Below are 15947 nucleotides of genomic sequence, written 5' to 3'. Positions count from 1 at the left end.
TTCCTCCTCTCTCATTTTTCTCTCTCATCTCCTGTCTACCATAGCATTGTCTTTGCTGTCAAATCCAATTTGCAACCTCATAATTTCAGTAAGTGGGGCCTGTTGGATATCACTGCTCATGAGAGTGGGTAGGTGTAATGACATTAAAAGCACAAACATGCTTAGTGCAGCTAGGCATATTTGTTGGGAAAGTGCTACACAGTAAATCAGCTCTTAAACTGATGAATGACGCATGCTTTAGGTAGGATGTTTGGTTACTCATTGGTCGACTGCCTACAGTTTAACATGTCAGACACACAAGAGATACCCTGCAACATTATAATATGTAACACATTTAAGATTATTGCTCAATACACCATTCAAAACTGATTCTTGACTTTTTTGTGTGTTTCCATTTTTGTTTTATTTTTATAGAATGAAATTTTTCTTTGGGCCACATTGTTCCTATAATTGCAAATACAAAAACTGCTGTGTCAAAGTGTTAAGCAGAACTGCAGTATGGAGAGTAACGGGACAGGCAGCTGTTTGTGTTGTCCTACTGAGTGCTGATGCGTTGTTTTCACTTTGCGCCCATGTACACTGATGACCTACCTGTGCTTGATGATTTCATGGTCAAATTCCTCAGCCTCAGTCAGTTACGTACATCTCTTTCATAGCACCTATGGAGCCTCTGGAGACGGGAGGTCAAGTGAACCATGTTACTTCTTATTAACCTGTGATTTCCCAAAGCAAGTGGTTCATGTTGTCATGTCATCTGAGATTGGCTCAGACCTTTGATGATAAAGCTCGACTCAGTGCTGAGGAGGCGTGTCTGAATGTTTGTGTGTCCGCCAGTGTATTGAAGCAAAGGGCCTTTGAGCCTCCACTATTGATGTGCTGATCACAGTGGGCGAAAGACTGTGGCGTGAGAAAAAAGGAGTCATCGACTGTTCTAATTTCATTTGTATTAGAGTTTGCCAGGGGAAGATCTGAGTAGTTTGATTCATGCCATGATTTCAGCTTATCACCTTGTCTAACTGATTAGACATTTTAAGATGGTGTGTTTATCATAAAACGATTGTTATCAGTAGATGAGCTCCACTGATAACATCTATGTGCAAGTAAGGGCTGCAGATGAGATTAATTGCATCCTCTGATGTGCTTTGCAGGCTCTCTTTCATCTCTTTTGCACTGTCAGGTATGCGATGCTTTTGCTGATTGTGTGTTTTTGTCTCACTAAGAGATAATTTGCTTCACAAAACCCTCTCTTCCGTAGCTTTTCGGTGTCCCAAGAATAGATTTGCTAAGCTAGATGAAATGTCAGAACTATCAGAACAACCAAGCTAGTCTGATGTTTAGAATTACACAAGGCAAGATATTTATGTGTAAAGTTTTATTTGCTTTCGTGTGAGCTTCCTGTCTGCTAAAATTTGATTTAACACAAAGTTATGAAGCATTATTAACTGCCACAATTGACTTGGAATTCTAATTTTCATTAAGTGTGCAACAGTATTTTCCCTCCTCGTATTCCCCATAGCACACACTCAGACATTCGCACCCTTCAGATTATGGCAATCCTTGTTAACACAATTGAAAAGATGAAATAAAGATGACTCCTGGTTGCCCTGGGTCATCATTATTCAGTGAGTATGGTGCAGGATAAATCTGTGGTATTAAATATTGACCTAAAGCTGCAGGGGCCCCTTCATCGATTTATACTCCAGAATAACGCTCGCACCAGAAGACTTCCTAACTTTTTTCTTTGTCGCAGCGTATCCCTGTCACTATTGATTCCTAAGATAAGTGCTTTTGAAAGTAATTTTATTGTCATGGTTGGATGCTTTATAAAACCACAATCTATTTGATGAATTACTTCAAATCACCCTTTATAAATATTTATCAGTCAGCCATATTTGTGCCAATGGAGCAAGGGAAGTGCTGATGCACTCACAGTCCTGTTGGGATCCATCTCTGCCTAAGGGCATTTCTCTCTCTGCAGGCAGTTGCTGGAACAATTTCAGGTTGTACCAAGTTTATAACAGTGCAACCAAGAGCTGTGTAAAAGATATACATAACGGTTTTGGGCTCTTCGTGAAGCCTTTGTTTGTTGTGGGTAAATCCTCCAATATTCCTTTTTGCTGTTGACTTAGAGTTTGAAAAATGTCATTTCCAACTGAGCAGGCATGAAATGAGATGTAACTGATGAGCAAAAGCTATTTTTGGCAACATATTTTAGTTTCCAAACCTGGAAATAAACATTCTCACTCAGAGCAGTGGTTCTAGTTTCTCTGCATGGAGAGTAGTGTTTCCTTGCATCCTACACAGGCCCTTTTTGCATTCACTGCAATGCAATGAGCGGTTGCCTTGCTTATGTTTTGGAACGGCATGGCCTAAAGGACCATTGTGACTTCAATGAAATGTGCTGTGTCAGAACTGTGTGCGTTGAATGTTAATGAGGTGACGGCTCTTTCAATATCTGCCAAACCCTCTGTCTGACAGGGGTTCAGACTCTGGCAAGTCCTTGCACCTGTTTCTGGTCTCCATCGGGCCTGTTAAAGCCTGCCTTTGCCACTCCTTGCCCAGTGCTGCTCGAGTGGTTTGCTGGATGGCTACAGACATGAATGCAGAGCTTCTACCAGGGTTTTCCAGACCGCTACACATACATGTGTAGAAAGGCATATCTGTTCTCCAGTAAGGCTGTAGTCACTGTGTCGTACTGTCAACTCAGCTTAGGATTTCCGCAGTTGTAAACAGAGAAGATGATGATGATGATGATGATGATGATGATGATGATGATGATGATGATAGTAGTCAATGAGTGCAATGACCGGGAAAAGCCAGTCACTCAGTGTGTAATGTGTTTGGTTGGTTTCCGTCATTTCCATACTGAGTGACAGTGGAGTCTCCCAATAACTCTTTGGAGAGACTGCCTATATTATTCCCTCCACAAATGTCAACCGAGCGAGGCTGCTGCAGTGCTCTGCTATGAAACTGATAAAGGTCAGTCAACATGTACAAATCCTGCTGCAGAATGCTTATCTCCTTAATGGCTCCCTGCGTCTGGATACGGAGCGCAAACCGCTGTTATTAAGGCTTAATTAATTCTGCCGGCCAGGGCCGGGATGCTACAGGGTGTTTCTGGAGGTCCGTGATATCTCTCTTTCTCACGATGTAATGTCCTGTCACACATGGGTGGGGTGTCGTACACACAGAAATGACTGTCATTACAGGGTTCAGTATTGGTTCATGGCACCTCATTTAACCTCTCATGTGTTGCAGTCTTTCTTTGATTTGCTTTTGTCTTTTTCTTTGGAATACGCATATTGTCTGAGTATTAACAGCTTGCAAATATTAATGATACATCCGTTACAGCTAATTGAATTGGTCTGGAAATTAAGTCAGCAGCACCACTAAACTAATTGATTTCCGTTGCATGTTCTCTGGTGATTAGAAGACGTGCACAATGTTTATTTATGTTTTAGTTTACTTGTAGCTACAATTTAAGACATTTATTTCATCACACCACTTAAATACCAAATGGAATGCAATAAGCAATTTGACATATTAAATGTTCTTTCTATATATTAAGTATACAGTTTGTGACTAAACTGTATACCATGAAGTGTGACCATGAAATAATTATTGAAGTTTTAGTGGTTGATTATAATCAGTTATTTCATTTCAACACTAAAAACAGTTTATATCATGAAATATCAGTAAATGTGCCAGTTAATAATTCTATTTTTTTTATGTTGAATACAGTCATTAATATTAAATGAAATTAAAATGTATTATTAAACATATTTACACAAAAGGCTTTAATTTTTTTGTTGCTTCAGTAATTAACATTTTTTTTTTTAATCTTCCTTTTTTATGCGCCTGAGTTGAATATAAATTTGTTGTTGCCCACAGGATTCTTCTTTCTTCTTGAGTTTTCAGACACCACATTGATGCTGTGATGCTTATTACCAAGGCTACAGGGAGTGAGACAAGAGCCTCTTCTGGCCCTTGTTCACAGCGCTGGAAATAATCGCTTTCCATAAGAGCGCCTGTTTCCGTGCTTCCCCGTGGGCTGGAACTTGTTGAGTTTTTAGTCTATCACATTGTGTGAATGTAGTTAGATAAATGTCATTGAATTAAACTGCTTATAAATTGAATATCAGTGGGAAACGGAATGAAACATAAGCTAGGGGTGAAACAACAAACTGCTGCTTTTCTAGTTCCTTGATCCTTGGTTGTCTGTCAAATTCAATATTTACCGCAGGCCGACACTATGTTTATACCAGCTGCTCTTCTGGGCAGCATTCCTCAGGATTAGTTTCAATTCCCTCTAAGCATAGGTCAAAGGTCAATGTCAGTGTTAAACCAGTGCTTCAAAAAGTAGACTCAAACAACCTTGAGGTGCCCTTGATGGGCGATTTCTGTTTTATAAGTTGCAATATATTTCTGGATGGGTTTGAATACTAATCTATTAGTATTTTTAGAGTGTAAAGGATGACTTGGCCTGTCTAAGGAGGTATGTTATCATACTGATGCCAACTTCTCATTACTGAAGTTACAATGCGGCCACTCAGAGTATACCATCATTACAGCTGTGTGGAAAAAACACCCACCAAAATCCATCTAAACATTTGCCAGCTTCATTAGTGAAGGAAGTTTTTCAGTAGTACCTAGCCCAAACTTGAACAGAGTGCAAAAAAGACCCTTTTCACAAGACTAAAATAATGACTGAGGTACAGTATCAACAGCAGCTATATAACTTACTGTTTCCTTGAAAGAGATGATGTTTAGCTAATTTAACTGTGGGAAAGAGGGACTGACAGGTGGAGGGAGAGAAGTTGAAATAGAGGAAGGGAGGAGGATCTGATAAGCAAAAGAGGTATACCCGTGATGGGAGGGAGTTATATCTCTACCATCCACCCAGCATGCGTAGGGGGACACTGTCAGACAGTACGCTTGAGCAGGAGAATGTGGAGATAAAGAGCTCCCTCTCCTGCTCTCATCCTGCTGGCTCCACTTTACTCTGCTCTTTGCGAATGCCATTCTCTCTGCATCTTCCTCCTGCTCTGATAATGACGAGAGGATTTCCAACACCAGCATCACCACAGCAAGTCTAGCAGATGATTCCCTCTCACAGCAGGCGAGGCCGTCTCCACTGTGTGCAAGATACAGCAGAGCATAGTAAGTAGCAAACAGAAGCAGAGGGATCTAGTTGGTACAGCTTGGGGAGTTTTTTTCTTTGGACGAGTAGTGTAAATAAGTTGAGGCTGTGGGTCGACGATGTGAATCCTGTTTTTGATGTGTGTTGTGGTGCAGTTCAGAGCCTTGGTGTGTGTGTGTGTGTGTGTGTGTGTGTGTGTGTGTGTGTGTGTGTGTGTGTGTGTGTGTGTGTGTGTGAGTGTGTGTGTGTGTGTGTGTGTGTGTGTGTGTGTGTGTGTGTGTGTGTGAGTGAGTGAGTGAGAGAGAGAGAGAGAGAGAGAGAGCATGTTCTAATGATTTGAGCTGCAGTGCTACTATTTCTACACATTTATTAGCTCAAGCATTGACTGAAATCAAATAACCGGCAACTCACTATTCACAGCGTCCCAACTACATCAAACTAAACTCAGTTTATAGAAAACCCCTAATTTGCTGCTGGTCTGGAGGATAAAGGTTGGTCACAAAACTCGTATTTTGACTTTGTTTATGCTAGTTTTCACCTTACTTTCACCTCTTTTATCAGCTAGAGTTGAACTCAGTCTTGTTTACATTCTGCTAACACTTCTACTGTACACTACTACATTGAGAAAAACCCTCTTGAGACTCTCTGCAAGTAGAGATACCAGTCATTCTTTCACGTCTTTATCAGGCCTAATGGAAGCAGAAACTCTACTTGACCTCATGGTTAGTGTTATGGGGCCCTGTAACATGCTAGTGAGAATGGAAATTTCCCTAAACATGAGTCTAACATTGAACATTGAGATATGTAGTTGATTCTTCCAACTTTTGGCCTGCTGAATTATTGATAATTGTCAGCAACACAAATGTGATAAGTATCGTATTGCCAGATTCTTGCCAATATCCAGCCCTAATAATGCTGCAACACATTTGTATATGTGCTTACAAAATCAAATTAGAAAAGTCTAAGTTTAAGATCTTACTAAGGCAGCTAAATAATCCTGGAGAGCCAAACACCTGCAATAGTGGGGTTTTCTCTAAATAATGACAAAGACTAAATGGAACCAAACACAATGAATGATTGGAGCTTGAATATATGTATAGTTTTATTGGGCTATTTTGGTGCCAGTGGTTTCTTTTTACAATTGATATATGGCAGTATGTGTGGCTGTAGTATCACAAAGTGGTTTAAAGTAAGGTTTTTGTAATAAACTAGAGTGATGGAAAGGTAGTATTTTGTGTGGTGTGAGTAACTTTGCTTTATTATGATCATACTTATTTTGAAATTAAATAACGTAAAGCTTGGTTTTAATCTGTCTGTGCTTATTCGCCATATTCTTAAGATGTTTTTGACTCCAGAAACAGAATTGCTGTGACTTTGAATGATTCAGTGCACTCAGTCTATGTAACAAGTAAAGATGAACTGAGTTGTTGGGATTTAAATCATCTTTCAAAATACAACTGCTAGGTAATTTTGTTTACCTTGAATAATGTAATCATTATATATTCTGAGCCACTACACAGAATCATATTTGTGACATTAGATTCAAGCAACTACAGCAACGCTGTTTCCCCAGTACTTAATCTAGAAGGCAGTGTGCTACAGCTCCTCTGCAGCAAGAGTTCATCTTCTCCTGTGGGACAATATTGTCACAAGCGTTGATGGAAGCTCGTTTTCTGCAAACAAACAGACCCACTGTGCCGCAGTGTTTGAACACCAACTGGGGATGCTGCGAATTCTGTGACAAATAGTTCGGAAGTAATGCGGCTGAAACAAAAGCCTCAAAGAATGCAGATTCCTAATTAACGGGGGATGCTGGTGCTGGTGCAGTGCTCCACAGTGTGTGCCCAGTGCAGCTCAGCAAATTATGAGTTGTTACCAGGAACAAGCCTGTGTGTGTGTGTGTGTGTGTGTGTGTGTGTGTGTGTGTGTGTGTGTGTGTGTGTGTGTGTGTGTGTGTGTGTGTGTGTGTGTGTGTGTGTGTGTGTGTGTGTGTGTGTGTGTGTGAGTGCGTGTATAAGAGATCGAGAGCTGTTTCTACATGAATGTATGATTGTTTATACTTTATGGTATGTTGCTTGTGTGTGCAGAATCTCTCTGGATCATTCCTGTTCCACCCTCTGAACTTTTCTGAAACGTCAACTGATAAATCTTTCTACCCTGCCCTGTTTGTCTCCCCTCCCTTTGCTGCATGGTGATGCAGCGAGGCACCACTTTTTGTTTGTATCATCCGGCACTTTCATAGTACTGAAATTTTGCAGCAGTCCTTCAGAGATTTCACCCTTTACTGCTGGATATATAGTTATTTGTTTACCCAAGCCACACTTTAAGTTTGGATAGTGTAAACATGTTAATCTCTGCTCTGTGTTTATCTGTACCCATGTGTATGTTTATGAAGAAACAGCGTATGGATTTAGCCTCTGCACAGTAGCAGTATTTACTCTATGGTTTTTATTGCACGCTTGTGCACAGTATTTCACGGCTTCTATTGAAGAATATGTGTTATGTTTTTTCTGCTGTAATAGATCGTGTATGATGGTGATGGAAGTAGATAAAAAAGGGCAGGGGGAATAAAATACAACACCAACCAAGACCAGGCTTAAAAACATAATAATGCAGTTCAGTATATTATCTCAAACTGTCATTCTCCAAAGTTATTCAGCCAGTTTGAATGGGACAAAGACGTCGGTATATACACTTATATCTGTTGTCTACATACTCAGACAGATGTCTCCTCCCTATCTACACCTGAATAGAGGAAGTACACAGGTCTTTGCTGATAGTTATCAGTAGAAGTACTGCTGGATTCTTCCATAATATTACACTTTATATAGTCTAGTGCGTGCAGCAAATATGATACACTTCGGTATACCGTTATTATGTCTTGTCATACTGTATAGATTTTTTTAAATACTATACATTTTTTATAAATAGTTTACATGCAAATATTCGTGGCAGACTGTTGTTCATTTTTTTAGTTGTGTTTAAATCTCTGACTGCTAGATGGCAGTGTTGTGATCTTTCTTTAGCCATAGAGAATGAAGGCCTCTATGATATGGTGAATACAACGGAGCCTTGTCTTTTTGGTGTTTTTTTTATGACAGCTTTCCTTAACTTAGATTTTATCTAATCGCCTTGCTTACATTATTGCAATATATTGAATTGCAACCCCTGTGTCATAATAAGTATCCTATCGCCAGATTCTTGCCAATACACAACCCTTATAATGCCGCTACAGAACTCTTCTAAACTCCACATTTTATATTTCCATACAAAATAAATTCAAAAAGTCTAAGATCTAACTAAGGCAGCTAAATAATCCTGGAGAGCCATAAACCTTAAAGGCCTCTACAGTAGTGGGGTTTCCCGTATATAGTTAGAAAGACTAATGGAACCAAACACAATGAATGATTGGCGCTGGACCTGCCATGATGGTTAGATGATATGGTCGGGTATCAGATAAATATGGCAGCGGTGAGAATCTCTTTCTTCATAAAGCTTAAGAAGTATGAGATAGAAGTAGATTCATTTGACAATGCGTCAAAATATCAGACAGCATGTGTAAATACTAGATATATTTTCAAGGATTTTGTTTCATTTTGTTGCAAAACTTTCAATAAAATAGTCCAAATCTTATCCTTGCCTAGTCACAAAGAAACATTTGATAGACAACAAATAGAAAAGGCATCATATTTCAATCCTCTCAACACCAGCCCCACTGACCACTTGTCTGTTTCTTATTCTATTCTGTGACAGTAACATGCTTCTAGTGAAAGCAATGAATGGCCCCGTCTAACTGAAATCAATAACGCATGGTGAGCAGGCTAAGGGAGAGTGCTGAGCCCTTCACTTTGTGTAAAAGAATATGTGTTTCCTGACCCGGCTGCAGTGCTACCAAAGTTTTTTAGTTTACAGTTGACTGAGGCGATCATTTAAAGCAAAACTTTTATTTTGTTTTGTTATAAACTTAACCAGCAGCCAAATAGAACAATAGAAACATAGGACGTGATCAGGCAGGCGTGTTAATACTGACTTGATGCTCATTTTGTGTTTTTGTTTTCTCCCTGGGTGTTGTTTTCCCTCCATCGTCAATCTTTTCAATCTCTCTCTGTCCTGCAGCCACAATCTGAGGGCTACATCATTTCGACACCCTGTGACCGGACAGATATCCCCTGAAAACACAGAATATACACTACAAGACAGGTGAGTCATTTTTTTTTCTCCTAAGAATGATGCATTGACTGCATGCTAAAATGTACAGATAGGTTAGTTCAAGGTCATGCCGTGGGAGTCCAGAAATAAACTGGGAAATAGCCTGTCACCATCCCTGATGAGGCATATCACGAGTGTGTGTGTGGGAGGGTCTACTGTCTAAAGCAAAAACAGTTAAAGGAGAACACTAAAGGATGGGCTTTGTAATAATGTTCATCAAATTGAATGTGTTCATTACCATCATGGCGTTCATAACTTATTGCACTCACTCATCAGTGGCTTTAGATCTCAGAGACTCTTAAATATATTCTTCTTCAAATGATTGCCTTTGCAGTTATGTTAATGGCATGGCTGACACTCACATATGCTTTTGACTGTCTCAGTATCACATCTGGATCATGATTCTGTCTAACCTATCTCATCATCATATTTTTTTCTTTTTTTCTGTCCATTTGGGGCATTTTCCTCAGTGTAGTAAGGTCATAATAATGTTAATCTGTCTGTGCTTCTAACCTTGATACTGTCGTTGACAGGTTATGCCCAAGATTTTCTGTGTCTTTTTTAAATGTGAGACTTCTTTGACATAAAGATTGTATATTAAATACCAACAAGTCTATGTCTGTTTTATGTCATTGTGTGAACCTGTGTGAAAGCTTTCAGCAGCTTTAGAGCATAATATAAATAGGGCTGGGCGATGTGGCAAAAATAAGTAGTTATTATCAAGATAGGCAACGTTATTGTGTATCACAATATCTGGACATATGATTTCATATGATATGAAGCCATTAAAAGATGATCAATTATCATATTGAATTTTAGCCTAGCCCTAAAATATTTGCCAGCAGGTGTTTGATCGTATTTAAGATGGCTGGTGTAAGATGATCATGTATAGCACACATTCCACTTTAGGCAGAAGCAGGTTTAGAGACAAGCATGTGACCTCCACATTCCCACTAATTAAAAGATACATAACTGATTATCATTCATCCTCTGTCATTCATTTTCTTAAAACTCTCCGTTATCCCTGGTTCAGTTCTGTTGAGCCATGGATTTGTGCATCATCAAGGGGCTTTAAAGTTACGGTTGCTTTACTTTCATATTTTTAACTGAGATGGAATGATTATTTTTCTTAGAAATGCCTGTCTTAATATCTCCTCAAGCTATGGTAAGAATAGCTTCAGTTATATACCCCCCTTAATTAAAAACCATGACAGGGATGCCATGAAACAGGCAGGACAAGATAAGAAACGTAGTCTCTGCATATACAGCGAGCATAATAAAATTCTGTATACATTATTCCAAGAAGAGGTTTGGAACCTCTTCTCTTTTTTAATCAGTGTAAGATCTCAGTTGCTTTCTGTGATCATCAGAGAAAATGATTACTTAGAATATCACCTGTGGAATAATGCCACACACTGTACACCAGTTTTTCACTAGGTGTTGTCCGTCTTACCGTAAATCTTCAAGCAGCTTTAATTAATAGAATTCTGTTCATGGATTGTTCTAGTTTTAGCTCAGTCTTAAACTAAGACTATGTGAAGTTATCTGGAAGTGAAAAGGGTAGGTTTAGTGCAGATGTAGGTCAATTCAGTGACATTGTAAGTTATACATATAAAGTGTGAATTTTAATTAGCTATTTTTAACTCCAGCATCTACTCTGAACCACTCCGTGTTGCAGTACACATGTTTCTAACTGCTGTGTGATACTTTTTCTTCTAAACCAAATTCTATTTACTTTTTACAGTATTTTTGTGCCTCTCCCTTGCTCCGTTTTTTTCATAATGCAGTTATAGAGTTTAGTTGAGAGCGTGAAAGCTGTGGTGCAGTCTTGGTATTGAATGTGTGCGACACAGACATGACCTCACTGGGGCAGCAAAGTATTGCTTCTTTTCACTGTCATGGTGATGTTATGGGCTTCATTCTGCGTATAATGATATCTGAAAAAAAAAAGTTGGTTTCTTCCATGAATCATTGACTGCCTCCCAAATAAGGAGAACCTCAGTGTGTTCCTTGTAGACCCGTATCGGATTGAGGACAGAGAAGGAAAAAGGTCTTCAGGAGGCCTTTCCCCACGGAGGGGTCGATCAGCCAATGCTTTGCCGACCTGGAGGCTTTTGCGTTGTTATAGATTATCCCACTATGATCAATTCTTCAACTCTCCACATGTGCACCCACTGCTTTAAAGGATTAAAAAAATGCCCTCATTTCCATCATACAGTAGCAAGAGAAGCAGGGAGAGATGGAGTTTAGTGTCTTTTCCTCCTCTACGCTACGTGATGTAAAATATATCGCTCTTCTCCACCACATGCCACGACAAATCTCCCGGGGAACTGTTCCAATGACAGTGGTGGTAAACAGTATGAAAGCTTCACATAAAACAGCAGAGTCCCTTTGAGACAACAGAAGCATCCTGTAAAAATGCTGGCTGCTGTCCAGGCTGTGAGTGCAGATAGTGTAACTTTTTGTTCCACTGTGGTCTCTTACTTTTCCCCCTTGTTCTACCCCTTGCTTTTTATTTTTGCTTCTTTACTCACCAACACACATCTATAGATTTCCTTTGCTCCCGTGTAGTGCAGCAACACAAAGCAGGAAAAAACAACAGGGTTAGAACTGCTTTTAACCCCTTTGCGTAAAAGTGCAGAGACAGGTCACACTTTGTTTCCTATTGTAAGTTCACTCCTGCAGCCAGGAAGAGGCTCTGCCCAGTACTGGACAGTTGCATGTCAATTATGCTGGTTGACTGTCTGCTATTGAGTTTTGAAAATGTTGCAGAAGTTTCCTTATCATATACCTTCTTAAGAAATAATGTTTTTTATGAGGAAATGTGAACAAATTACTATACAACAAACACTGGAAGTGAGTCTAACATGGTTTTATCTTTGGTAGCCTCCCTCCTGGTATGTTCACTTCCAGAGTTCAAGAATAGTACAACTTCATTTAATCATCTCAGGATGATTCCAGGGGCACAACTGTGACTTCGTTTGAATCCATTGGTCTGCACTCTCGTCCCATAAAAACACAACAGAGCACCTTTAAAGTGCTATTTAATAAAGATCTGCAGGATTTGTAGTTAAAAAATCACTTAATCAGCACAGACTAAAATTCCTAAGAAACTTTTCCAGGACCTTGTAAATCAAATTGATCCTTGCTGTGTCTAGTGTTCCTGTTATCTATGATGCATCTCTTCTTTAGTATAAAGTATACTATGGTTGGTTGAGGATCAAAAGACCATGTTTAAATCTTTCTTTATTTGACTTATTTGTCGCTTAATCTGAATAGTATTTCTTCCATGTTGATATTTCTGGGTCCATAGTGATGTGATGACATGAGGAAATGTGAGGTAGGATGTGGATTCCTCAGAAGCTGGCCAAAGATAGTATATCATGTCATGTGTGGTTTAATGGAAGGCTTAATTTTGTTTTGTTCCCTGGGTGTGTCTATGATGTGGGTCAGACCAAGTGTCACTGGAGTGTTTGGCACACAAAGCTTCCACTGTTAACACTTCCACCGCAGAGCCATTGGCTGTGATAGGTTGCGTGGAGCTGTCAGGAAATAGTCATATCCTTTATATGTGAAAGCTCAGCACAGTTAGTTTGTCAGTGGAATTGGGAAGGAATAACACTATCCAATGCTCCTCATCCCGTCTGTATTACTGATATTCTTCTACGCTGCCTTTTCAACTGCAGGATAGAAGCCCGTATGTCCAGGTCAGCAGCCAATCAGAGATCCCCGAGCATGGTCACAGAGCCCTCAAAGGCTGTGACTTCAGCAGCAGTGGATGTCACATCAGGGTCAAAGGTGAGTTTTAGTGTTTCTCTTCAGTAGTAGCCCATGTTGAGTATGTTTTACTTGTGTTAGTCAAACTTTATAAATCTAACTAGGTCTACAGAGAAGTAAATGCTTAAATAGAATCAAAATATTTTTTCAGGTTTTCTTTATTTTATATTTTTGTAACTGACCAAACGTCTCTTTTTGTTGTAGCAAATTGCTGGAGGAGCTCTCTTGATGACTGTTAATGCTTATGTTGATAAACTGGTTTAATCAGCTCAAAAATACTTTATCTCGTTCTGATTAACAGCCTCAGAGAGAAATAATTTAGTCATTTTTCAAGCGTAATAAAATGCAAATACACATCCTCTGGGACTGGACAGGGGTGTATAGTACGCATATTTGTGATTGACTTGCTGTTGTTTCCACAGTGATCATGGAAATCAATGCTGAAAACACATTTTGTCACTGAACATGGGACACACCACAGTAGCACAGGATGTAATAAAATCATAGAAATCTATGAGCAACAATTCTGATCATTAATTAATTGTTAACATCGTTTTTTAAGTAAATCACATTTGCTGGTTCTTCTCCCTCAAATGTGAACCTTGCTGCTTTTCTTTGTCTAATATGGCAGTACAGTAAATATCTTGGGATTGTGAACTGTTGACCAGGCAAAACCAGCAATATTGAAGATGTCACCTTGGGCTCTTGGAGCTAATTTATAAATATTTTATTGACCAGCAGATTAACAAGTAACCTAAAGAATAGTGCTTTCTCTGTGTGATGATTGTTCTATGTGACTGAATCATCTTATCTTTTGGACCCTCTGGTGTTTTTCATTTTGTTTCATTAATGACCCTGTATGAGGAATTGGGTTTGCATATTTATCCCCTCATTGTTTGTATCTTCTTTTAGCCAGCTGGTCAAGCCGACACCCCAGGTATTTCTGTAGAAAAGCACCTGATTAAAAGTACTATTTGATTTATTTAGTCTGAAATGACCTTGTCTAAAAATATCCTTGATTATAAATGGATGCACTCATCCACAGGAAAAGCGAGTTGGTATTTCCTCTTTTAAAGTTCTTGTAACACAAGAAAAAGTTCCAGGAAATTCATATTTTCCTTCCTAGTAAGTACATTTTGCAGTTGTATTATCTGCACTGTGGAGGGCAGTGTCATGGTATACATCAGTATATCTCACACCTTTTCTATATCATGTCGCTGTTCAGAAGCCAAAACAAATTCATGACCCTCCCCCTTGTTTGTGTAACATTAGCTTGAAGTTCTTCAGCAACACATTCTAATGTATTTTGGTCTTTCTTTGCTTTCTGCAGGGCTGCAGAGGAACAGGAAAAGTGCACAGTTTTGGCAAGAGGGATCATTCTATTAAAAGGAACCTCAATATCCCAGTGGTGGTGAGAGGCTGGCTCTACAAACAGGTGAGCTGGAGTTCCTTTGCTCTTGTGCTCTGAAAGAAAGACCCCATCTGTCACGTACAGTAAAACATGTTGAAGAGTTTTTGTGTGAAATCTGATGTTTTGTGAACCGTAACATTAACTGAATGAATGCCCAGAATGCCCTTACAAAACCCTTTTAATCTGGACTCTTATACTGTTTTATAAGAGCACATAATATTCAGAAGTACCGTATAAAACACAATAGCTCCCAACCAAACCCAGAGTGAGAGACCTACAATACTGAGTTTAATGTACAGGCTGCAGCTTTGTGCCATATGCTGCAAGTTCAGAGTAAATATTAATTAAATTATTAATCTAATGGTATGCATAAAGCCTTCCTCACTTGCTTCTAACATGCACCGTATTCCCAAACTACAAGTTTTAATTAAAAACTGAATTAGAAAGTGTTCTGGCGAGGAGGATTTCTAAATACTCTGTGTGTTTTGTTTCCCCCTTCACCTCCAGGACAGCTCTGGAATGCGACTGTGGAAAAGGAAGTGGTTTGTTTTGTCAGACTACTGCTTGTTTTACTACAAAGGTGAGTCTATCAAAAGTGCACTTGGCCAGAGTTTAAATGGTCGTACAGTCTCATCTGAGGGAAGATTCATTTCTTGGTTAATTACATCTTATAATTAGATGTACGACGTATCTTGCTCTCTCTCCCTGGCTCTCTCTTACTCCCACATCTCCTTCCTTATTAACTTTAGTCGTTATTATGGGATATAATATGTGCTTGTGTTGCTAGAGGATCTTCCTCCTCTCCTCAATTAATCATACTGAATAATAGATAAGCCACATGCCACCTTGTGCAACATTCAGCCACATGGCCTCGACCAGACAAGAGTCACCTATGAATTATGCCTCGCTAATTTTCCTGCTGTTCATAAATCTGCAGTCTTCAGTAAACATGGTGCAAGATATTGGCAGAATTAGAGATCCTTGTTTTTGGATGTTTTAATATTATGTGTGTTGTGTTCTTGCTTCACAGACAGCAGAGAGGAGACGGTGCTCGGTAGCATCCCTCTGCCCAGTTACGTCATTGCACCGGTTGAGCCTGATGACCACATAAACCGCAAATACGCTTTCAAGGTAACACTGAAGTGAGATTGAATCAGATTCATGACAGAAGTTATCATGTCTATGTGTAGCCAGCAAAACTGGTTTACTACTTGCAGTTTTTCAAAGAGTATTCATCGCTACATCACTATTTGGTAGCAATCCTCACACACTGGTTCCCCCCACTGTGATCTCTGTAACACAGGAAGGAAGGGTTGGTCCTCCTTGCTGCAAATCTCTTTGTTAAAGAGTTTATGATTTATTATTAGGGCTAGGTATTGAACTTCAGTACTTGAGTACCGACCTCAATGT

At 39.4% G+C, this 15947-nt stretch overlaps 1 protein-coding gene across 1 annotated transcript in view; it reads left to right on the top strand.

Moving 5' to 3' along the window:
• plekha7b (pleckstrin homology domain containing, family A member 7b) overlaps positions 1–15947 on the top strand; it is a 67654-nt gene that overhangs the window by 21258 nt on the left and 30449 nt on the right. Inside the window, 5 exon segments of the mRNA XM_054611139.1 lie at positions 9257–9340; positions 13036–13147; positions 14457–14561; positions 15045–15117; positions 15568–15668. Coding sequence (XP_054467114.1) covers positions 9257–9340; positions 13036–13147; positions 14457–14561; positions 15045–15117; positions 15568–15668 — 475 coding nt within the window.

Source organism: Anoplopoma fimbria, chromosome 2 (genome assembly GCF_027596085.1).
Source record: "Anoplopoma fimbria isolate UVic2021 breed Golden Eagle Sablefish chromosome 2, Afim_UVic_2022, whole genome shotgun sequence".
NCBI classification, from domain to species: domain Eukaryota; kingdom Metazoa; phylum Chordata; class Actinopteri; order Perciformes; family Anoplopomatidae; genus Anoplopoma; species Anoplopoma fimbria.
The sequence above is the reverse complement of the archived record's forward strand: the minus strand, read 5'-3'. Positions and strand labels throughout refer to the sequence as shown.